This window comes from Macrobrachium rosenbergii, chromosome 31 (genome assembly GCF_040412425.1).
Source record: "Macrobrachium rosenbergii isolate ZJJX-2024 chromosome 31, ASM4041242v1, whole genome shotgun sequence".
NCBI lineage: Eukaryota > Metazoa > Arthropoda > Malacostraca > Decapoda > Palaemonidae > Macrobrachium > Macrobrachium rosenbergii.
In genome coordinates this window covers 18,253,635-18,277,883 of record NC_089771.1, presented here as the reverse complement: position 1 = coordinate 18,277,883, position 24,249 = coordinate 18,253,635, and the positions used below count along the sequence as shown (strand labels likewise).

The 24,249-nt window shown below is 36.1% G+C and overlaps 1 protein-coding gene across 1 annotated transcript in view; it reads right to left on the bottom strand.

The window, feature by feature from the left end:
* The window catches only part of LOC136855300 (uncharacterized), a 70,100-nt gene that overhangs the window by 8,895 nt on the left and 36,956 nt on the right, over window positions 1-24,249 (bottom strand). Inside the window, 4 exon segments of the mRNA XM_067132204.1 lie at window positions 1-1,337; window positions 1,825-1,997; window positions 16,453-16,504; window positions 20,947-21,165. The exon segment at window positions 1-1,337 is cut by the window's left edge and continues 391 nt beyond it. Coding sequence (XP_066988305.1) covers window positions 1-1,337; window positions 1,825-1,997; window positions 16,453-16,504; window positions 20,947-21,165 — 1,781 coding nt within the window.

Below are 24,249 nucleotides of genomic sequence, written 5' to 3'. Positions count from 1 at the left end.
TGGCTCTTCTGTTGGGGGCTGAGTTGGAGCTTTAGTGGTTGGTTCAGGTTTTGGCTCTTCTGTTGGAGGCTGAGTTGGGGCTTTAGTGGTTGGCTCTGGTTTTGGCTCTTCTGTTGGAGGCTGAGTTGGAGCTTTAGTGGTTGGTTCAGGTTTTGGCTCTTCTGTTGGAGGCTGAGTTGGAGCTTTAGTGGTTGGTTCAGGTTTTGGCTCTTCTGTTGGAGGTTGAGTTGGAGCTTTAGTGGTTGGTTCAGGTTTTGGCTCTTCTGTTGGAGGCTGAGTTGGAGCTTTAGTGGTTGGCTCGGGTTTTGGCTCTTCTGTTGGAGGGTGAGTTGGAGCTTTAGTGGTTGGCTCTGGTTTTGGCTCCTCTGTTGGAGGTTGAGTTGGAGCTTTAGTAGTTGGTTCAGGTTTTGGCTCTTTTGTTGGAGGTTGAGTTGGAGCTTTAGTGGTTGGTTCAGGTTTTGGTTCTTCTGTTGGAGGCTGAGTTGGAGCTTTAGTGGTTGGTTCAGGTTTTGGCTCTTCTGTTGGAGGGTGAGTTGGAGCTTTAGTGGTTGGCTCTGGTTTTGGCTCTTCTGTTGGAGGTTGAGTTGGAGCTTTAGTAGTTGGTTCAGGTTTTGGCTCTTCTGTTGGAGGTTGAGTTGGAGCTTTAGTGGTTGGTTCAGGTTTTGGTTCTTCTGTTGGAGGCTGAGTTGGAGCTTTAGTGGTTGGTTCAGGTTTTGGCTCCTCTGTTGGAGGCTGAGTTGGGGCTTTAGTGGTTGGCTCAGGTTTTGGCTCTTCTGTTGGAGGGTGAGTTGGAGCTTTAGTGGTTGGTTCAGGTTTTGGCTCTTCTGTTGGAGGCTGAGTTGGAGCTTTAGTGGTTGGTTCAGGTTTTGGCTCTTCTGTTGGAGGCTGAGTTGGGGCTTTGGTAGTTGGCTCAGGTTTTGGCTCTTCTGTTGGAGGCTGAGTTGGAGCTTTAGTGGTTGGCTCTGGTTTTGGCTCTTCTGTTGGAGGCTGAGTTGGAGCTTTAGTGGTTGGCTCTGGTTTTGGCTCTTCTGTTGGAGGCTGAGTTGGAGCCTTTGTGGTTGGTGCCTGAGTAGGAGGAACTTCTGTTGGTAATTCGTTACAAGGTTTGCCGTCTGGAGTTAGATATTTTCCAGTTTCACAAGAAACTGAATGGGTTAAAGTACAGGTCAAAATATGTTGGTTCCAGATTAAGCCACTTGGGCAATTCAAGACTGAAGGTCCTGTAGGGCCACACTGTATGAACTTAGAACAGTCAGAAGGATGTTGAAGGTAAGCTCCTAAATTACACTTGATGACACATCCATCTATCACGCTACTTGTCTGGCCAACACGGATGACTGTTGGAGAAATACTCAGATTAATTTATGATCTACGTAAAATGAACTCCATCTTAGGCGTATGACTGTTCAGCATCAAAACAATTTTCTGAATGATTAGAAATCTATTTCATGCAACTGCAACATCGGCTGAGAATAGGTGATGTGAGAACAGAGAAAAAGGAGTAACTTTGAAATTCAGCTAAAGAAGTTGTTACATATTATGAATATAAATATGATAAATAATTACTTAAGCGAATATGCTGTACCTAGTAGATAATAGAGAAGATAATATACTTATTTCAGAGTGAATAGCATAATGATTGCTTCCCACACCTCTCAATCTGAGTTTTACAGAAGCCACTATCTGTAAGCGAACTGTTATGCCTAAGAGATTTCTTCCCAACTACCACATTTTACAGCTGCTTTCCATAATTGAATCAGAGATGAATATAACTATACTTAAAATGAAAAGCAGGAAAGAACAGAAAAAAACAGAAAATGTTACCTTTTGCAGAGGAACCAGTCAACGCCAAAACAGCGATTACAAAGAGTGATCTCAAAGAACCCATGTTGCTCTTTTGTGCTCCTTCTGGTTCTTGTTCAGTCAAACGGGGGACGAAATCAGGAAGTTGAATGCTGTATTCACACTCCTGACAATGACAACGTATTCTCCCCAACAGAATTTATATACAAGAAGGACAACTGACTCTGACGTCAACACTGGGGATGAAAAACACTCTGAAAAATCCGTTAAGCCCAGTTTTCCAATTATCTGATTAGAAACAAAAGTTGGAGGTAGGTTCGTGTGCCTAACAGCTTATCTATCTCTATATATAATAATATTGCCGAAAAAAACGAACCCCGATGACTTTAATCAGTTTTGGGGTTAAGGAATTTAGGGAAATTGCTTCATAATCTTTGGGAATTTTCAAAGTATTTTCACCTGCTGTTGCTAAACGAGAACTTTTTGCTGGTCACTTAACTCTGAGGAATGTACTGGGTGACCTGTGTTTTGATCTGTTACATTATGTTTTGCTTTTAAAGGACCGTTACATGTCCACACACGTTTATATTATTATATATTATGATTCAACCGGTTCCCTGGAATATTTAATATGCCTCTTGTCACCTAACCAGTGATCTTAGAATCTAGATGTTAGTCAACTGTGGTAGTCACAACCATGTTAGAGATAGGGGTGATACAAGTACTTTTATCCCAAAATGGAGTGTATATATATTTAAATAAATAAAATAAATATATATATATATATATATATATATATATATATATATATATATATATATTATATATATATATATATATATATATATATATATATATATATATATATATATATATATATATATATATATATATATATACACACATCTAGGCCAGTCTCCCAATCAACAAAAGTTAGTTGTGGTCATTATTCGGATGGGTGATTATTAAGACATACAAAATTTTCTTGGTACCTGGGCTCCTTGAACATCTGAGCTGACCATCAGCTTCAAACCTCATTCCAAAATGAGTTTGCACAGAATGGGGAGGATATGCAACTTCCCGGAGCGTCTAGCCTAAGGAAGGAGCACGCAGCACGAGACACGCATATATATATATATATATATATATATATATATATATATATATATATATATATATATATATATATATATATACATATATATATATATATATATATATATATATATATATATATATATATATCAAGAGAAGACAGACTTGAAACCAGACATCAATAGGCTGTCTTTTTTTTTTATTTTATAGCCAACGTTTCGTAATTATCTACCGAATTACATCTTCAGGGCTGTGCATAAGAAAAGATAAAAAAAAAAACAATTATAAGTACAGTCTTAGAATACATTTAAAACATTACAGTAAGAATGAAATAAATAAGAATGAAAAAAAAAAAGACAACCAACCTAGAGGTGAGACAGTAAGGAACTAAATGGAAAGAAACCATCACAGTAAGGAGTTAAGCTAAATACAATTGACCAGCGGATGTATGAGTATTTAAGGATGGTATAAGTTGTTTTAGCAGAATCTCGAACCCAGAGCACTCCAATATCAGGAACCATTCAAAACAATGTAAAACCTACACTGAGAACAAAGATTTTAGTGTCATCGGTCGTACTGCCAACCCTCAAGATTTAACAATCTTAGAATCGGTACTTATAAAACAACTTGTACCATCCTTAAATACTCATACATCTACTGGTCAATTGTATTTAGCTTAACTCCTTACTGTGGTGGTTTATTTCCATTTAGTTCCCTACTGTTTCACCTCTAAGTTGGTTGTGTTTTTATTCTTATTTGTTTCATTCTCACTGTAATGTTTTAAATGTATTCTAAGATTGTATATATTATTTTTTTATCTTGCATATACAGCCCCTGAAGGATGTAATTCAGTAGATAATTACAGAAGGCGTTAGCTATAAGATAAAAAAATAAAGACAGCCTAGCGATGTGTGGATTTGTCCGTCTTCCTCTGGCTATGTTTCCTGGAGTAATTCCCTATTTCATATATCACTATCTATATATAACATATGTATATATATATATATATATATATATATATATATATATATATATATATATATATATATGTCCATTTATATAAACTCACATATACCCGTTAATACAGAACTGACTATGCCTCTGGAATATCATCACCCGAAGGGAATTTTAAATGAAAAGTACACCAACCTGCCAAATTCGAACCTATGCCTTTTCGGTTTGACAGACGGATAAAAGTAATCCTGGGCAGGACTGACTTTTTCATCATACAAAATTCTCTTTGAGTGAAGGTAAAATGAATTTCATATTTAAAGTTATTTGTAGCCTGAAATTTGAAAGAATAAAATTGTTGTTTAAGACGCCAGTTCATTATACATATATAGGCATGAATCAAACAGGAATATAATTTCCGAATCGAAATCAACGTATATCTTTATTGACGTATAACTGAATCACGAAGATAAATAAAGATAAACAAAGGCAAATGCCATGATGGAAAAGGAAACAACGGAGCGGTTGTTTCACTCTTTCCTTCGTGGCATTTGCCTTTATTTATCTTTATGGATGAATCGATAAAGTCAATGTAATCACCGAGTTTACCTAAAAAAAGAAAGCAAAGGTTCGAATCCTGCCAGGGTTGCAGTGCTTCTTTATAATTTTCGTTAGGTTATGGTCCCAAGGCAAAATGAATTCTATACTTGAGGGTACCTCTGGCTTTGTATTTGAAAATATAGAAAAGTCATGGGCAAAACTGACATTCTATCAACAATCTATAGCCGCATGTTTACAAAACAGCACTCAGCTCTCATGGTGAAGGGTCGACTTCGACTCCAATATGGAACCTAATATCATTAAGAATATGTACAACAATTGTTGGAATTAAATCTTATTTCTCTTGACTGAATTGGTAAAATCATTGTTATAACTGCATAAACCCTAAAGGCTTAGGGGTGGGTTAGGGAGTGGGAAAGGTGACATCAAGAAATTACTGGAAACGACAGATATTAGTATCTAATCCAGAAGCAGTTTCAAAATCACAGATGAATAGTGACACTCCTGATGCCATTTAAGTCCACGTTCAGTCCAATAGGAAAGGGGGGGTGAGAAGGGGGTGAAATATAAAAAGGGATTAAAAATGTTGGGCAATAAACTGAATCAACTATCTTAACAGGAGAGAGAGAGAGAGAGGAGAGAGAGAGAGAGAGAGAGAGAGAGAGAGAGAGAGAGAGAGAGAGAGAGTTTATTGGTTGTCATTCAAAGTTTTCCTGGGCAGCGCCGGGTTGGTCAGCTAGTACTATAATAAAGGAGAGTTAAAATCAACTTGTAATTCTTTTAATGGCTTAACGAACAACGTTACTGCCATCCCTCTATTAAATAAAAAAAGTTATAAGGTTGAATCCTGGCCCAGGCTAATGTCCTTCTGTCCTTTAAGGCTTGATATTTGAAAGTATAAAGTTATTTGTGAAACAGATAACCTGTCAAACATACATAGTCATTTTTTATAAGCTTTGCACTCACTCATGATGATGGGAATCAGTTGACTTTAAGTACAGGGTCTGAATTCCACGGGAATAAGTAGGACAAAGTCGAAATCACTTTACATATCTCTTACTGGCTAAACGAATAATTTCACTGTCATCCCTGTATTACACCCAAAAAGGACTAAATTTGAATCCTGCCTGGAGCAGACGTACTTTATGTGTATATATATATATATATGTGTGTGTGTGTATATATATATATATATATATATATGTGTGTGTATATGTAATATATATATATATATATATATATATATATATATATATATATATATATATATAATTTATATATATATATATATACATTTTTTTTTGGTGTAAAGTTATTCCCAAGAGAGAGAAATAAAATACAGAGAGGTATTTGTGACTTAATGTTTGGAGAGGATTAAAATGATGCATACATTATATATATATATATATATATATATATATATATATATATATTATATATATTGTGTATATATATACATATATATAAATGGATGTATGTATGTGTGTATGTGTATGTTCCAGCAAAACTCTGAAATGCATTGAGCAATTTCAATCAAACTTGGTATACATATGACTTACTATCTGGAAAAGAATACTGTGGGGTTGGGGTGGGAAGGGGGTGACATATAAAAATAACGAAAACGACAGATATTAGTGTCTAATCCATAGTTTTCGAGGCCGCTGAGATGAACAGTGACACTCCTGATGCCCCTGAAGTCCAAGTTCAGCCACGATAGGAATGGGGGTGAGAAGGGCTGAAAAATCAAATGAATGTTGACTGGAAGTCATTTGAGGGTACTGTCGAGTGTTCGAGTCGCTTAGGTACCTATCCATTTATCACTTATAATTCCCCTTTGGTGATATTCCCGAAGTAGGGAGAATTGGATAAAAAAAGACATTTTTAGATTAATGTTTGTACATAAATCACAGTAATGTGATAAAAATTTATAAAATGAGCTACATGTTCCAAATGTACCAATCACCTATCATGGTGGGGTTGGGTTGATGTTGACACTAAGTACAGATCCCCACACTCAACGGTTATCAGTATGACAGATTCAGCATTAACTTATGCCTCTCTTGATGGCTCAATGGTTATGAATGTTGACTGGAAGTCGTTGGAGGGTACTGTCGAGCGTTCGAGACACTTACTGTAGGTACCAATCCAATATCCTTTATAATTCCACTTCTATAATATTCCTGAAGTAGTGTGAATTGGATATCAAACGACATTTGTAGCTTAATGTCTGTATACAAATCATGTTGATGTGATATAAATCATAAAAAGAGCTACGTGCTTCCCCACCCCCACCATGACAGCTGCAAATCCCCGCACTCAACGGGTATTAGAGCGTCAGAGTCGGGATTAACTCATATCTCTTTTTCCAGTGGCTCAGTGGTTTTGAACGTCGACTGGAAGTCGTTCGGGGGTAAGGTCGAGTGTTTGAGTCACTTAGGTACCAACCCATTTATCATTTATAATTCCCCTTCGGCGATACTCCCGAAGTAGCGCGATCTGGGTATTAAACGACATTGTTGTAGCTTATAATGTTTGTATATAAAATGTCATGGTGGTGTGATAGAAAATTCATATATAAATATATATATATATATATATATTGTTACGATCTCGCCTCTCGAGATCGTCAGGTTCTTTAAAAAAAAACAAGCAATTGGGCTGTAATGACTGACGAGAGGTGACAAACAAAGGAGGGAGGAGAACTAAACCAAAAAGTTACCTTAAAATTAATTTATTACAAGTTAGTTATGTACATATTTACAGTGAGTCAGGTTCAGTAGGTTTAGTTTAATTTAAAATAATGAAATGAACATTACCGTAAATGAATTAATTACTAAAGGACAGCAAAATACAAGCAATTTAAACTCTGTATAAATTAACATTTGAGCAGCAAAATTTGTCTTTCTTAGGAGCGTTTTGTTTACATAGAAATAATGTTCCGACTTTTATGGAATTTTTATATGTTATCATATATATAAGGTGATTTTCCAGAAAATTTGAGAGTGATCGGATGATTATTTTGGATTTTATTAAAAATAAAATAAATAAAAAAATTAAAATGATTCCATTTCCTTCATTTTTAGACTATTGCCTCTGCATTTATGGACAGAAAGTTATCACAGTATGAAAAAATAATTGGAAGAGTTTTATTCCTTCTTTTCCTTTTTTTGATAAAGGCTGAGGGGATTCATCCCCAAATTTGTATAATTTGGAGGATCACCGGTTCCTCGTCAACCTAAGAAAAATCTAGCCTCAAATAAATATTCTTCGACGTCTTTCTTTCTCTTCTTTCCAATGGTATATTTAACTTTAAAATTGGCATAAAAATAAAATGTAGTTTATGCTTTGAAGTCGCAAAAGTGAAAACTGAGAAAACTACGTGGAGATCAACAAGTGGTTTTTTGCACTCATGGGAAAAAATTTAACGATCGTAAGAGCATTATTTTGTTGATTTCACTCCCTCCAGGTCACCCCCTTCCCTATAAAAGGGTTATTATTCCTCCAGGCGAGGGTATCATCAAGTACCACCTGATTCATTGTTGCCTTTTTTTGAAACTAAAGAAACTAGAAGTTTAGTAGCTATACCAGGCTGATATTCTTGACTCATTTTCAATGTTTTTTTCACTTGTTTGGTCTTTGGAGTTTGATTTTCAAGTTTTTGCCTCTTGAAGAACTTCTTCTATACTTTCACTTGTGCCAAACAGATGTGTTAGGTTGAATTTCTCATAGCCAAAGTTGTGTTTCAATTTCAATATTTATCTCACTCCAATTGATGGTTCTTGAGTTTTCCATTAGCTTTAGTTTTGCTAGGGCACTTAACTGTAAACCTACACGATTGGCACTTCATTAAAATATCAATATCCATCTTTGGCAGAGAATTTACCAAACTTTACCTCTGCAATTTTGTACCTTGCACTTAATACCTGACACTATTTTATCTAACCGAGATTTGATATAATGAACTTTCTCATGCTTTTTTTCATCATCCTTTATTCATTTCATCAATCAGAGCATTCTTTTTTGAAGGTGAAAGTATATAGATTGTATTTAGAGTTACTGGATGTAAAAAAAGACAGCAAAACACTGCAAATAAAGGAAAAATTGCTCAGAGTAAAAGTGTCCCACCACCCGCTTTTCAACGTATATGGTATAACCCTGTTCCTACCACGCATTCACCAAGGAAGAAGCCATTGTTATATAGACACTGCCAGATATAGGAGATAAGGGTGATATAAAAATCAAAATAATGAATAAATTAGGCGAATAAAAAAAATGACAATAGTCATTAGGGCCAAACCGTCAGCCTTACCTCTCAAGCCAAAAAGGACTGAAAACCTGATAAATTTTAATACTAAAAATGCTTAGGTCACGTGATAACGAAGGTGTTGCTCATGTCTTTTCCACTCTGGCGGTTTAACCATTTTTTAAATTTAAAAATATTCATAAAAATCTAAGAATAGACTCCTTAATAGCAGGCTGAATACATAAAAACAAACAATAAATACAAGATCAGCAACCTGATTAATTAATACAGGCAGTGTAATACATAAAAACAAACAAATACAAGAGCAGCAAAAATTAATTAATACAATCCAATATAATACATAAACAAATACAAAGCAGCATAAACAATCTTAATAAATAAACTTTAATGCAATATTATAAAATCACTCAGGGAAATACTGATAAACACATCAATCTCATATTAGAGATAACACGATAGACCCAGCTGTCAAGAAAGATGAAGGCAATCAGACGAACTCCTGTAGAAGACACCAAATTCCACCAACTGCTCGACAGAACACTGCAGGACAACTAAGACAGAGCCGACACGACAACCATCTCATCCTCCGCCAGCGAAGACGTCCTCCCCAGTACCGACGATCATGACAGAGCCGACACGGCAACCATCTCGTCCGCAAGAAACGTACTGACGTCCTCCTCCAATTACGACGACGACAGAGCCGACACGGCAACCATCTCGTCCTCAACAAACTCTCCGCTGCTCTGCTGCCAGGACCTGACTCGCAGGTACGATTGACCTGCTGCCGCTACCTTGGACCATCGGTCGATCTGCCCCTCCAGAACCTGGCTCGTTGCGCTGCGAATCTGACTTGCTAACATGAACCTGACTGACGAAGTTCGACGCCATTCACCAGACGACAGCTCGCCAGCAAGAAAAACACAAAAACAAAAAGGAGGCAACAATCACTTCAAGGAACAATGGACAAACGATTGTTTCTAACATATACATATATATATATATATATATATATATATATATATATATATATATATATATATATATATATATATATATATATATACACGATATATCAGGTTGAAGAGGTAAAGGCATGTATGTCTCTCTCACAAGAAATCAAGTTTATTATGACAACGTTTCACATCACATGATGCCTCATCCTCAAGGCTGGAAAATGGAAAATTACAGACTATAAATACTTAAAACGTCACTTATATAACGGGAAAAACTTTTAAAAATTTTAACATTAACAAATACAAAAATTATAAAACAAGAACTTGAAAGGAACACCTACCAAGGCAAGAGCTAAAAAGTGACTGAAAAGACAGGGAGAAAATAAAACATACGAAAGAAACCTATAACGAACGTGAGAGTAAACAAACAGGCAATTATGCTATAAACAGTTGTGTGGACGATGATTGGGTGTTTAGTGTTGGTACATTAGTTTTTATAAAAAGCACTCCAACACCATCAACTCGTCGTCCTTATGGGCAGATCAATAATTTTAAAATCATTTATATCCAAGTGGGTACCACAAATCAGAGAATGGTTCCGGAAACTGGATAGTCCGGGATTGGATAATCTGCAACCCGTCCTAAAGCTGACACCTTGGTGGGAGCAGAAACGGACCTTGAGAAGCCTCCTCGTACATCCAACGTAGGTTCCCAGACTACATCTGGGACAGGTATATTTACATATAATGTTGGATGTCAAGGAAGGGCTCAGTCTGTCCTTAACTCTGAAAAAATAAGAACGTATATTTAGAGGATTTAGTGAGATCAACTTCAGATTTACAGCTGGCAATTCATGATGAATTAAATTAAATTCACACATTTCTTTTTAAAACTTTTGTCATGTAGGAAAGGGAACTTAGCATAAATACATAATTTGGGAACGGTATATATGGGAATAGGTTGTTTAATTTTTGTTTCGAGCATTTAAGTACTCGTGGAAAATGGAAAACAACTGTTGCGGGAAAAATTAGCAAGAACTCTATTTTATGAAAGGCTCCAGCTGGAAGTCAGAGACTATGAAAACAGTGGAGGAGTTATGAGAGAGAGAATCAACTTTTAAATTACATGATGAGTCCCAACCCTGTGAATTTTTCTAGTGCTGGTTCCTGTTGAGTGGCCCAAATCTAGAAATGATAAAAGTTAGAGTTTCTTTCTCAACTGTAAACCTAATGTTGGGATGTTGGACATTAATGAATTCTGAAAAGGAATTCTCTCGCGTTTAAACAGTTTTAAGATAGACCCATATCTTTTAAAAATAAATGGTGAAAACAACGACAATTTTTAAATACTGTCTCCTCCAGGAGCTCATAAAAAATATTGCGAAGGGGACCTAAAGGTTTCTTTACCTTCTGAAACAAGAATCATTAAAAATAAGACACGGTGTTGAGTTAAAGGGAATCGGGAAATGGAAAAGTTCCCTTAATATGTCTCTATCTTCGCAACAGGATATTTTTAAACAAGGACTCCTCGAAAGACCATAAAAAGGTCATCCTTGACAATTGTCAGCCTTACTTTTTACGTTAAATGAAACAACCATTTATTTTATAAAAGATTTATGCTGGTTCCTTTCCTACATCTTTTTAAAAGAAATGTGTGAATTTAATTTAATTCCTGTTTAAATCTGAAGATCTTTAACCAAATTACGTTCTCATTTTTTCAGAGTTAAGACAGATGTCCAACATCCAACATTATATTTACAGTCCCAGATGTAGTCTGGGAACCTATGTTGGATGTACTTTTATCATTTCTGCTTTCACCAAGGTGTCATAGGAAGATTAAATGGACTATCCAGTTTCAAACCATTCTCTGATTTGCATCATATAAATGATTTTAAAATTATTGATCTTAAGGCCGAGGTTGATGGTGTTGCAGCCAAAAACTAATTTAACACTAAACACCCAATCAAAGTCCACACAACTTTAAAATTTTTTGTTTACTTCCCTCCAATTGAAGTTTCTTTCGTATGTTTATTTCTCCTCTCTTTTCAGTCACTTTTTAGCTCTTTGCCTTTGTAGGTGTTCCACTTGTTTTGTAATTTTTTATTTGTAAGTTTAAAATTTTAAAAGTTTTTCATATATAAGTGACGTTTTAAGCTCTGATAGTCTTAATTTTCCAGCTGGCCAGCCATTTCATAATAAACTTGATTCTGTGAGAGACAAACATGCTTTACCCTTTCAACCTGAGATGTTTGTCTCTGTTTCCCCAATTTTCTCTCCTCAACAGTTCTCTCTCTCTCTCCCTCTCTCTCTCTCTCTGTATATATATATATATATTGTATAAACAATATATATATATGTATATATATATGTATATATATATATATATATATATATATTATATATATATATGTATTATGCTTTTGTTTCATGACTTTGGGGTCATACACAATTTCAGTGAGAGTTAGCCCGGGTGTTACACCTATGAAAGACCTTGTGGCTGTTGTCTGACGTTCTTCTTCTATAGAGTTTGAGGATATAGGTTTAATTTGATGCATCCCAGAGTAAACTCTCTCATTTTTTTGAATATTGGAATAAATCTGTCTTATTTTTCCCTTAATGCTACAGTGGTTAGGGTTTAGGGATAGGATTAAGAAGACTTTTGCCTAAATTTAGGTCTTTCTCTTCAGATCTCTTCTTGAAGGAGTAAGAGGCTGCGCCATTGGCAATGGAGCTCATAGGATCGATTGCTAGTATGTCAATTGCTAATTAGTGAGAATCGGCCAGTATTTGCTAGCCAGGTAAAACTCGTGACTTTACAAGACAGTATGATAAATTACAGGAGGGTTTTGAGACTTTAGGACATCTTTAAATGGGTTATTAGTCACAGTTGATAGGATGGGGAGACTAAGATGTTACGATAGCTTTGTCTTCCTGTCAAACTACCTGTTGAATACTGAGAAAGAAGTGGAATGCGTGTCATCGGAGATTCAAACACAGATTGAGGCAGTGGTTGCTGCTTCTAAGGGGGCGAATTTTGGGAGATATTCTACCTCTCAGGTGTTTATAAACGACTTTAATGAATGCATCTGTATCTGGTAATTTTTCTCAGAAGAATTTTTATCAATAGTATCTTAAAAGTTGGTGTATCTGATAGGGGGTTGCTGGAAATTCCAGTTAGTAACTTGAAATAGTTTCATATTTTTATCATACAACCTGTTCTGTAGAGGTTTTTATGGTTCAGTAATAGTATGGGATAGTGAGGAGACTATGTACCTTTTGGGTTGACCGTTGACATGACTGGACTTACGTTATACACCCGCTTCCTCGGCACCCTTATGGAATGACTTCTATGAGCCTCAACAGATACAAGTTGGATATACGGCCATTTATGTTATGCCTGCATGTTTCTACGCCTGCGACTTCATGAGAGGATCCATGATCTTTTGGGAGATGTCAGGCAGGACGTCTACAAGTCGCTGTTGTTGCTGAGAGACATCTGTTCGGCGCAAAGGATTCGTGTGCGCCGCCCTCAACATGGGCTTGTGCAGTCTGTCGGAAGCCGTCTAGGATATTTGGATCATCAAGAATTCAAGATGTGAAGAGATGCATTTTACAATGAACTGGTTATTGGAATAACAGTTGTGCATACGAGACAAGAAACCTTCGTATCTAGTGCATATTTTTTGTCATGATTTTTGAGCCGGCCCCTACTGAACTTTTTTGTTATGGATATTTGTTGTACCTGGGCGAGGATGCCCAGTGGTAGGTGGGCAAAGCTCCTATAACTGATCAAGCTGACTAATTGCTGGCCTGTGAAAGCATAGTTTCCTGCACAAATGGCTTCTATGTTGATGTTGGTATTTTCCGCAGTTAGAGACAGCAGGTAGCCAACGCGCTCATTCATGGCTTCCGGTCATGACCAAGGTGCATGGGGAAAACGTGACAGATGGATGGAACCTTTCTGATATCTGTGGGTTCAGAAGGCAGGGTTCCTTCGAACACTGAACCTGACAGTGACGGCACGCTTCAAGGGAGGGGTTATCAAGTGGACGTGTGCATACGTGCGCTCTGTTATGTGTATATTATAGAGGAACCATAGAATTGGTATTCAATTTGATTTGCGGTTGGTGTGATTGCTCTTTTGAGCTGTGTTTGTGAATAAGACAGCCACTTTGAGGGACGGCTTCCCGATGGCCACAGAATGTGAGTAAGATAACTCATTAACGCTTGTAACTTTTTCAGACATTATGTGGAATACCCATTTTACGTTGCAGTGAAACCCCTCATTTCTCTATTATGCATTTTTCAGTTTTAAGTGTTTATTTTTTATGCATCGTTTCAGGATTTAATGTAAGCTATGTTTCTCTTAAAATAAATTCTGGATGAGTCCTGTGAGGACGTGAATACTGGAAGTGGTGTTCTTTTTTAACATACTTTAGGACATTTATTTTGGTCTAGAGCAGTCATGACCTTTTTATTTTGTTTGGTGACCGGGGTGTCAGTCACTAGTATTGGTTGGTCTAGAATCACTGATTCGACTGATTGTGAGTCTGAGTTTCCTCTAGTTATGAATTCCATTTTTGTGGGGTATGAGAGACTCCATTTCATGACCATAGCTTTTGCTGAAATGCTTTCGCTAATTTTACAAATAAAGTCTAGTTTTGTATCTCATGTTTTCATTCACTAAGCCTTTGTTTGAGGATAGAGAGAGAGAGAGAGAGAGAGAGAGAGAGAGAGAGAGAGAGAAATAACGAGAGAGAGAGGCCAGAGACAAATCTTAGAGATAGAATGATATGACATTGTTCTCAACAAAGAAACTCCACAATAGTATCTGTCCTTCAAATCGTATATTATTTCATTATCCCATCTAAAACTTGAATGGTTAAGGAGGATAATAAAATAAAACTTGTTGTGTGCTACAACATAAGTAACAGAATAGTATATAGAATTCCTATAATATATATACACACACACACACACACATTATATATATATATATATATATATATATATATATATATATATATATATATATATATATATATATTCTAGAAATGCATATGTATATATTTATGCTAGATGGATAAATTTTTATTTTTGCCTTAATCATTTAAGTTTTAAATGGAATAATGAGATAATATACCATGATTGGTGAATGTACTGGTTTTTGTGAGTACCCATACCCTGTTATACATGATACATACATACATACATTCTTCATATATATATATATATATATATAATTATATATATATATATAAATGGAATAATGAGATAATAGCCTACATTAGTAATCATCAATTGATTTGTCTAGTACTCAGTTTGAAAGTACTAAGGTCAGCCTTTCTTGATTTTTCATGAAGGGTTTTTTGGCCATATCCTGTTGTAACTTATACCTTTAATGGAATTTTTTTTAATCTTTCCTCCAGGGAGTTTTATACTGTCATGCAAGGGCCTTTCTGGATACTGATTAATCTTGCTTTTTCCTGCTGATTGTTTTAAACTACTGTTTCAAATAGTGTTATGCTTAAAATTAATATCTCTACTCTCTTCATTTTTAATTTGTTTATTATTCATGCCTTATTACTATGGACGACGAAGATATGTATGGAAAAATACTACCGCAAGAGAACCGACACAAATATCTTGCTTAAAAATTTGTAGATTTTTCTAATGAACAATTATTGATGCATAACAACAGAAAAATAATTGGCAGATGATTGAGAAAAAATGAATTTCGTGAAATTTTATTTTGAGTTTGGCCAGAATAGCAGTTTTCACTTTATAAAAGCGGTTGTAAAACTTCTAGTTTTCATTACCCGCAAAAGTATATGGAAAAACTCTACATTTTTTACTTGTTTCCTAGAAAAAAATTACAATGGTTTTTCTTAAATTCTGTACATATCAGGAGAACTGCTAAGAATCTATAGATCAAAAATTCATTAATCTTGCAAGAACATACAAAAGACACTTGTCGCCACGGCATATCTAGATCATGTTAACATTCAGCATCAGGATCAGCTTTGCATTTAGCCAAGTCTGCGGTTGTACAGACTTTCAATTTGTTATTAAAGTACCAACCAAGAGGGTACTTATGCTCCTTTGGCTTCCTGAGGAGGCATGTGAAATAACGTCTACAGTCCCGTGGATGGGCAAATATTCCAGCGGCCTTTGGGTATTTAAATTCACATTCTTCAACTGAGGAACCTTCTTCTTCTGAAGACTCTTCACTTGACAACCTTCTCCTGAAGACTCTTCAGTTGGCTGAGTAGGAGACTCAGTTGGTAATTCGTTACAAGGTTTGCTGTCTGGGTTAGGTATTTTCCAGTTTCACAAGAAAGCTGACCTGGGAAATCATGCAAGTCAAAATATGCTGGTTCCAGATTAATCCTTCTTGGCAACTCGCGGCTACAGGTCCTGCAGGGCACTGTATGAACTTAGAACAACAGAAGGATGTTGAAAGTAGCTCTAACTTACGGGGATGACACACATCCTTCTATCACACCACTAGTTTCGCCAACACCGGTGACTGTTGAAAGATACTTTTTATTAGTTAATAAAGCGAGACGTCATAATGTCCACATCATCCCAAAGCTGAAATGAACTTTAGGATTATGACGCTAATGTTTAAAATTGTCAACATAGTTCTATGAACGATTTGAAAGCTTATTTAATACAGCAGAAGCATAAAAAAAAAAGTAATTTTTATATTCTTTAGATGGTCGTACATAAGATGTATTAAATATTCTGATAAGAAATAAAATAGAGAGTGCTGTCTACGATTCTAAATCTGGAGTTTTACAGAAAAGAAGCCATCTTAACTCACCTATTATGTTTAAGAGATCCTTCTGAAATATCAGATTTATAACGTCCTAATACTGGAAAGCATAAATAAACATGAGGGCAAAATAGAAAACAAACTTTAAAATTTACCTTGTGCATGGAAACCACCAAACGCCAATGCAACAATCACGAACAGTGATGTCTTCAAACAACCCATTTTGCTCTAATTTTGCCCGGTCTTGTTGGCTCAAGTGGATGGGATAGACGAAGTCAGGCAGCTGAATACTGGATTCGCTCTCCTGACTGTGACAATAAAGTCCCCTCAACGGAATTTATACTGAAGGTTTGGGCATTTCTGACGTCAGTACAGGGATTAAACCGCTTTGATTTAACGGGCCCAAGAATTTAAAAACTGCTTTGATTTACTGAGTAAGCACGTCTTTAATTATCGATTAAGAACAAGTTAATAATGAATCACCTTATGGCTTGTCATTTGTTAATAAACGAGAAAAACTGAAAGTCATCACTTTAATCTTTATAACGATTACGTAACAAACGAAAGCCATAAGTGATTGATTGATTAATTGTATCTGTCGGATAAGTTGTCAAGAAGTGATGATAAGTGATAATCGCTTATAGTTTTTAATTCTTAGGCCCGTTTCATGAAAATCAAACATGCCCTTTTTGACCTCAACTCAGAAATAACCAAACCTTCGAGTATATAACTCATTGAGGGGACTTTACTGTCCCAGTCAGGAGAGCGAATCTAGTATTCAGCTGCCTGACTTCGTCTCTCCCATCCAACTGAGCGAACAAGACGGCAAAACAGAGCAAAATGAGTTGTTTGAAGACATCACTGTTCGTGATTGTTGCATTGGCGTTTGGTGGTTCCCATGCAAAAGGTAATATTTTTCAGTTTGTTTTCTATTTTACCCTCATGTTTATTTATACTTTCAATGTGGAAGGACGTTATAAAATCTGACATTTCGGAAGAAATCTCTTAAACATAATCGGTGAGTTAAGATGGCTTCTTTTTCTGTAATATTCAGATTTAGAAGAGTTGACAGCATTCACTATTTTATTTTTATCCGAACATTTAATACATCCTATGTACGGCCATCTGAAGAATATTAAAAACTACTTTTTTGTGGTTCCGCTGTATTAAATAAGTTTTCAGGTCGTTCATAGGACTATTCTGACAATTTCAAACTTTAGCGTCATGATCCTAAGATGAAGTTCATTCAGCTTTGGGATGATGTGGACATTGCGACGTCTCGCTTATTAACTAATAAAAGTATCTTTCCAACAGTCATCCGTGTTGGCGAAACTAGTGGTTTGATAGAAGGATGTGTCATCCCCGTAAGTTAGAGCTTACTTTCAACATCCTTCTGACTGTTCTAAGTTCGCCAGTGCGCCCCTGCAGGACCTGCAGTCATGAGTTGCCCAGAAGGATTAATCTGGAACCAGCATATTTTGACTTGCGATTTCCCAGGTCAGTTTCTTGTGAAACTGGAAAATATCTAACTCCAGACGGCAAACCTTGTAACGAATTACCAACAGAAGTTCCTCCAGCTCCAACTAAGCTCAGCCTCCAAGTGGCCAACTGAAGAGTCTTCAGGAGAAGGTTCGTCAAGCGAAGTCTTCCAGAAGAAGAAGGTTCCTCCAGTTGAAGAATGTGAATTTAAATGCCCAAAGCCCGCTGGAATATTTGCCCATCCACGGGACTGTAGACGTTATTTCACATGCCTCCTCAGGAAGCCAAAGGAGCATAAGGCCCTCTTGGTTTGCACTTTAATGACAAATTGAAAGTCTGTACAACCGCAGACTTACAATGCAAAGCTGATCTGATGCTGAATGTTAACATGATCTAGATATGCCGTGGCGACAAGTGTCTTTCAGTGTGTTCTCACGAAGATGAACAGAATTTTGATCTATAGGTCTATGCAGCAGTTCTCTCATATGTAGAGAATTCTAAGAAAAAAAAACCAGTTGTAATTTTTTTTTCTCTACGAAACAATTAAAATGTAGAGGTTTTTCCAGTATACTTTAAAATAAAACTAGAAGTTTTACAACTGCTTTTGTAAAAAGTGAAAACTGCTGTTTTAGAAAGCTCAAATGAAATTTCCTTTAAATTCATTTTTCTCTCCAATCATTCGCCAAATATTTTTCTGTTGTTATGCATCAATATCATTGGAAAAATCTACAAATTTTTAAGCAAAGATATTTGTGTCGGTTCTCTTGTAGTAGTATTTTTTCCATACATATCTTCGTCGTCCATAGTAATAAAGGCACTGAATAATAAACAAAATTAAAAGTGAAGAGAGTAGAGATATTAACTTTAAACACCAACACTATTTGAACAGCAGTTTGAAGACTCATCGGCAGGAAAAAGGCAAGATTAATCAGTGCCCAGGAAGGTCTCTTGCATGACAGTGAAAACTTCCCCGAAGAAAAGATTAAAAAAAAAAACTCATGACTAGAAGAAGTATTGTAAGTTAAAAAAAAAAAAAAGGTTATGGGCAAAATTCTCATCCTTCATAATCAAGATGAAGATTTGACCTTAGTTCCACCATGAGACCTTTAAACTAGATGAGTACTAGGCAAATCAGTTGATGACTATCGCTGCGAAGGAGAGCTACTTCATTGAGAAAAATGAACATTATATATATATATATATATATATATATATATATATATATATATATATATGTATATATATATATATATATATATATATATATATATAATATATATATATATATAATATATATATATTTATATATATGAATGTATGTATGTATGTATGTATGTGTGTATACAACAGGGTATGGGTCAAAGAAACTCACAAAGGCTCAGTACTTTCATCAATCGTGGTATATTATCTCATTATTCCATTTAAAACTTAAATGGTTAAGGAGGAATAAAAATAAAATTTGCTCCAGCTACAACATAAGTAACAGAACAGTCATGAATTTCTAGAATATATATATATATGCATAATATATATATATGCATATATATATATATATATATATATATATATATATATTATATATAAAATATATATGTATATATTCTATACATATACATTATGTTGTAGTTGCACACACATATATATTATTTATATATATATATATATATATATATATATATATATATTATATATATTATGACCTATTAATGGACAGATAGGTCATATACTCCTTCTATTTGTTCTGAGAACATGTCATATCATCTTATATCTCTAAGATTTGCCGGCAGCACCAGTACTGGGTCAGCACATTATTTCTCTCTAGTCAACTCTCTCTCTCTCTCTCTCTCTCTCTCTCTCTCTCTCTCTCTCTCTCTCTCTCTCTCTCTCTCTCTCTCTCTCTCTATCCTCAAACAAAAGCTTACTGAATGAAAACGTTGAGATACAAAACTAGACTTTATTTGTAAAATTAGCGAAAGCATTTCAGCAAAAGCTACGGTCATGAAATGGAGTCTCTCATACCCCACAAAATGGAAGTCATAACTAGAGGAAACTCAGACTCACAATCAATCGAATCAGTGATTCTAGACCAACCAATACTAGTCAATACTAGTGACTGACACCCCGGTCACCAAACAAAATAAAAAGGTCATGACTGCTCTAGACCAAAATAAATGTCATATAGTATGTTAAAAAAGAACACCACTTCCAATATTCACGTCCTCACAGGACTCATCCAGAATTCCTCTTAAGAGAAACATAGCTTACATTAAAACCTGAAACGATGCATAAAAAATAAACACTTGAAACGGAAAAATGCATAATAGGGAACAGAGGGGTTTCACTGCAACTTAAAATGGGCATTCCACATAATGTCTGAAAAAGTTACAAGTGTTAATGAGTTATCTTACTCATTTCGATGGCCATCGGGAAGCCGTCCTCAAAGTGACTGTCTTATTCACAAACACAGCTCAAACAGCAACCACAACAGCCGCAAATCAAAGTGAATACCCATTCTATGGTTCCTCTATAGTATACACATTAAAGAGCGCACGTATGCGCACGTCACTTGATAACCCCTCCCTTGAAGCATGACGTCACCGTCAGCTTCATTGTTCGAAGGAACCCTGCCTTCTGAACCCACAGGTGTCACAAAGCTTCCATCCATCTGTCACGTTTTCCCCACGCATCTTGGTCATGAACGGAAGCCAAGAATGGGCGCGTTGGGTAGCCGCTGAATCTAACTGGGGAAAATACCAACATCAACATAGAAGCCACTTGCACAGGAAACTGTTTTCACAGGCCAGCGATTAGTCAGCTTGATCAGTTATAGGAGCTTTGCCCACCTACCACTGGGCATCCTCGCCCAGGTACAAGAAATATCCATAACAAAAGTTCAGTAGGGCCGGCTCAAAAATCATGACAAAAATATGCACTAGATACGAAGGTTTCTTTTGTCTCAATATACAACTGTTATTCCAATAACCAGTTCATTGTAAATGCATCTCTGAATTCACATCTTGGAATTCTTGATGATCCAAATATCCTAGACGACTTCCAACAGACTGCACAAGCCCATGTTGAGGGCGGCACACACGAATCCTTTGCGCCGAACAGATGTCTCCCAGCAACAACAGCGACTTGTAGACGTCCCGCCTGACATCTCCCAAAAGATCATGGATCCTCTCATGAAGTCGCAGGCGTGGAAACCTGCAAGCGTAACATAAATGGCCCCCATATCCAACTTGTATCTGTTGAGGCTCATAGAAGTCATTCCATAAGGTGCTGCAAGGAAGTGGTGTATAACGTAAGTCGGTCATGTCAACGGTTAACCCAAAGACCTGGTACATGTTAAAGTCTCCTCACCTGAACCTCCTGTAGCATACTTCCCATACTACTGAACCATAAAACCTTTTAGGAAAAGGTTGTATGGTAAAACTATGAAACGATTTCAAGTTACTAACTGGAATTTCCACAAGCAACCCCCTATCAGATACACCAACTTTTAAGATACTATTGATACAAAATTCTTCTCAGTAAAATTACCTGAGAACCATACAGATATGCTGCATTCATTAAAGTCGTTTATAAACACCCCGAGAGGTAGAATATCTCCCAAAAATTCACCCCCTTAGAAGCAGCAACCACTGGCGCCTTAATCTGTGTTTGAATCTGTGACACGGATTCCGCTTTCTTTCTCAATACTCAACAAGGTAGTTTGACAGGAGAAGACAAAGCTATCGTAACATCTTAGTCTCCCCATCCTATCAACTGTGGCCAATAACCCATTTAAAGATGTCCCTAAAGTCTCAAAAATCCTCCCATAATTTATCCTTGTCTTGTAAATGCGAAACAGAGAGAGCAAGAGAGAGAGATAATTCAGACTAAGTAGAAGTGACAAATAAAGTGAAAATAAGAAACGGCTGAATTAGTAGTGTGCATCTAATTACGAGAGAGAAGAAAAAACGTAAGAAATTTGCATAGGTGTGTGCGTCTGTGTGTATGTCAATATCCGAAAGGAAGAACGAAAAGAGAGCAAATTATGTTTGTTCATTGTTTTGACAACTGTGTAAGAGATGAGACAGGGATGGAAAACATCTGCCCAAAAATTAGCCAAGAACTCTACTTCTTTATGAAAGGCTGGCCAGCTGGAAGTCAGAGAATATGCCCTGTGGAGGAGTAGTAGAGAGAGAGAGAATTCAACTTAAAATTTAAATTACATGAGTTATAAAAATTGGTGCCCAACCCTGTAAAAATTTTTCTATGATGCTGGTTGAAACCATTATCTTCCTATAGTGGCCAGTAAATCTAGAAATGATAAAAATTACGAGTTTCTTTCTCAACTGTAAACCTAATGTTGGGATGTTGGACATTAATGAATTCTGAAAAGGAATCTGCGTTAAATCGCGTTTAAACAGGGGCAAAGATGTCGTCCACATATCTTTTATAAAATAAATGGTGAAAACTAAGGCGACAATTGTCAAATACTGTCTCCTCCAGGGGAGCTCATAAAAAACACTGGCAGAAGAGGACCCTAAAGGGCTTCCCATTGCCATCCCCTCCACCTGTCTGAAACAAGAATCATTAAAAATAAAGACCGTGTCCCGCACGGCCAATTCTAAAAGTTGTTTAAATAAGGGTCTATTAAAACCGTTAAAGAGAGAATCGGGAAATGGAAAAAGTTCGGTTAATATGATCTCGATCGTCTCCTCAACAGGAATACTAGTAAACAAGGACTCATCGTCGAAAATGACCATAAAAAGGTCAGAGTCCTGCTTAAGAATATCTTCCTTGAAATCAGCAGCACTTTTTACGTTAAATGAAACAACCTATTCCCATATATACCGTTCCCAAATTATGTATTTATGCTAAGTTCCCTTTCCTACATGACAAAAGTTTTAAAAAGAAATGTAAATTTAATTCAACTTGAATTGTCCTATAAATCTGAAGTTGATCTCACTAAATCCTCTAAATATACGTTCTTATTTTTCAGAGTTAAGGACAGACTGGCCCTTCCTGACATCCAACATTATATGTAAATATACCTGTCCCAGATGTAGTCTGAAACCTACCGTTGATGTGTACGAGGAGGCTTCTCAAGGTCCGTTTCTGCTCCCACCAAGGTGTCAGCTTTAGGACCAGTTGCACAGGTTATCCAATCCCGGACTATCCAGTTTTTCGAACCATTCTCTGATTTGTGATACCCACTTGGATATAAATGATTTTAAAATTATTGGATCTGTCCATAAGGACGACAAGTTGATGGTGTTGGAGTCGCTTTTTATAAAAACTAATGTACCAACACTAAACACCCAATCAAAGTCCACACAACTGTTTATAGCATAATTGCCTGTTTGTTTACTCTCCACGTTCGTTATAGGTTTCTTTCGTATGTTTACTTTCTCCCTGTCTTTTCAGTCACTTTTTAGCTCTTGCCTTTGTAGGTGTTCCTTTCAAGTTCTTGTTTTATAATTTTTGTATTTGTTAATGTTAAAATTTTAAAGTTTTTCTCGTTGCGTAAGTGACGTTTTAAGTATTTATAGTCTGTAATTTTCCAGCCTTGAGGATGAGGCATCATGTGATGTGAAACGTTGTCATAATAAACTTGATTCTTGTGAGAGACATACATGCCTTTACCTCTTCAACCTGAGATGTTTGTCGGGTCTGTTTCCCCTGCGATTCTTCTCTCTCTCTCTCTCTCTCTCTCTCTCTCTCTCTCTCTCTCTCTCTCTCTCTCTCTCTCTCCTATATATATATATTTATTATATATAAGATATGTGGACATATCTTTGCCCTGTTTAAAACGCGATTTTAAAAGAAATATATATATATATATATATATATATATATATATATATATATATATATATTATCTTTTAATTTGATAATACTCATGAATTTTTATCATTTCTAGATTTACTGGCATGGACTAATTTCATAGTGAGGTTAGGCCCAAAACTACATATAGAAAAAGACTATGACGTGGCTGGGCACCAATATCTTCTGAGTATAGAGTTTGAGGATATAGGTTCGGCAAGGTTTGAGCTTGAAGCATCCCAGAGTAAACTTCAGTTGCTTAGGAATTTTTTTGGGCGAGATGAATATTGGAATAAATCTGTCTGATCCGTTACGGGGTTGGCTAACCGAACTTAATGCTACAGTGGTTAGGGTTCAGGATAGGATTAAGAAGACTTTAACATGCCTTCCAAATTTAGGTGTTTCGGCTTCTCAGGTCTCTTCTTGAAGGAGTAAGAGGGCTGCGCCATTGGTAATTGGAGCCGTTATGATCATAGGATCGATTGCTAGTATGTCAATTGCTAATTTGGTGAGAATTGAACAAATATCGGCAGTATTTGCTAGCCAGGGTAA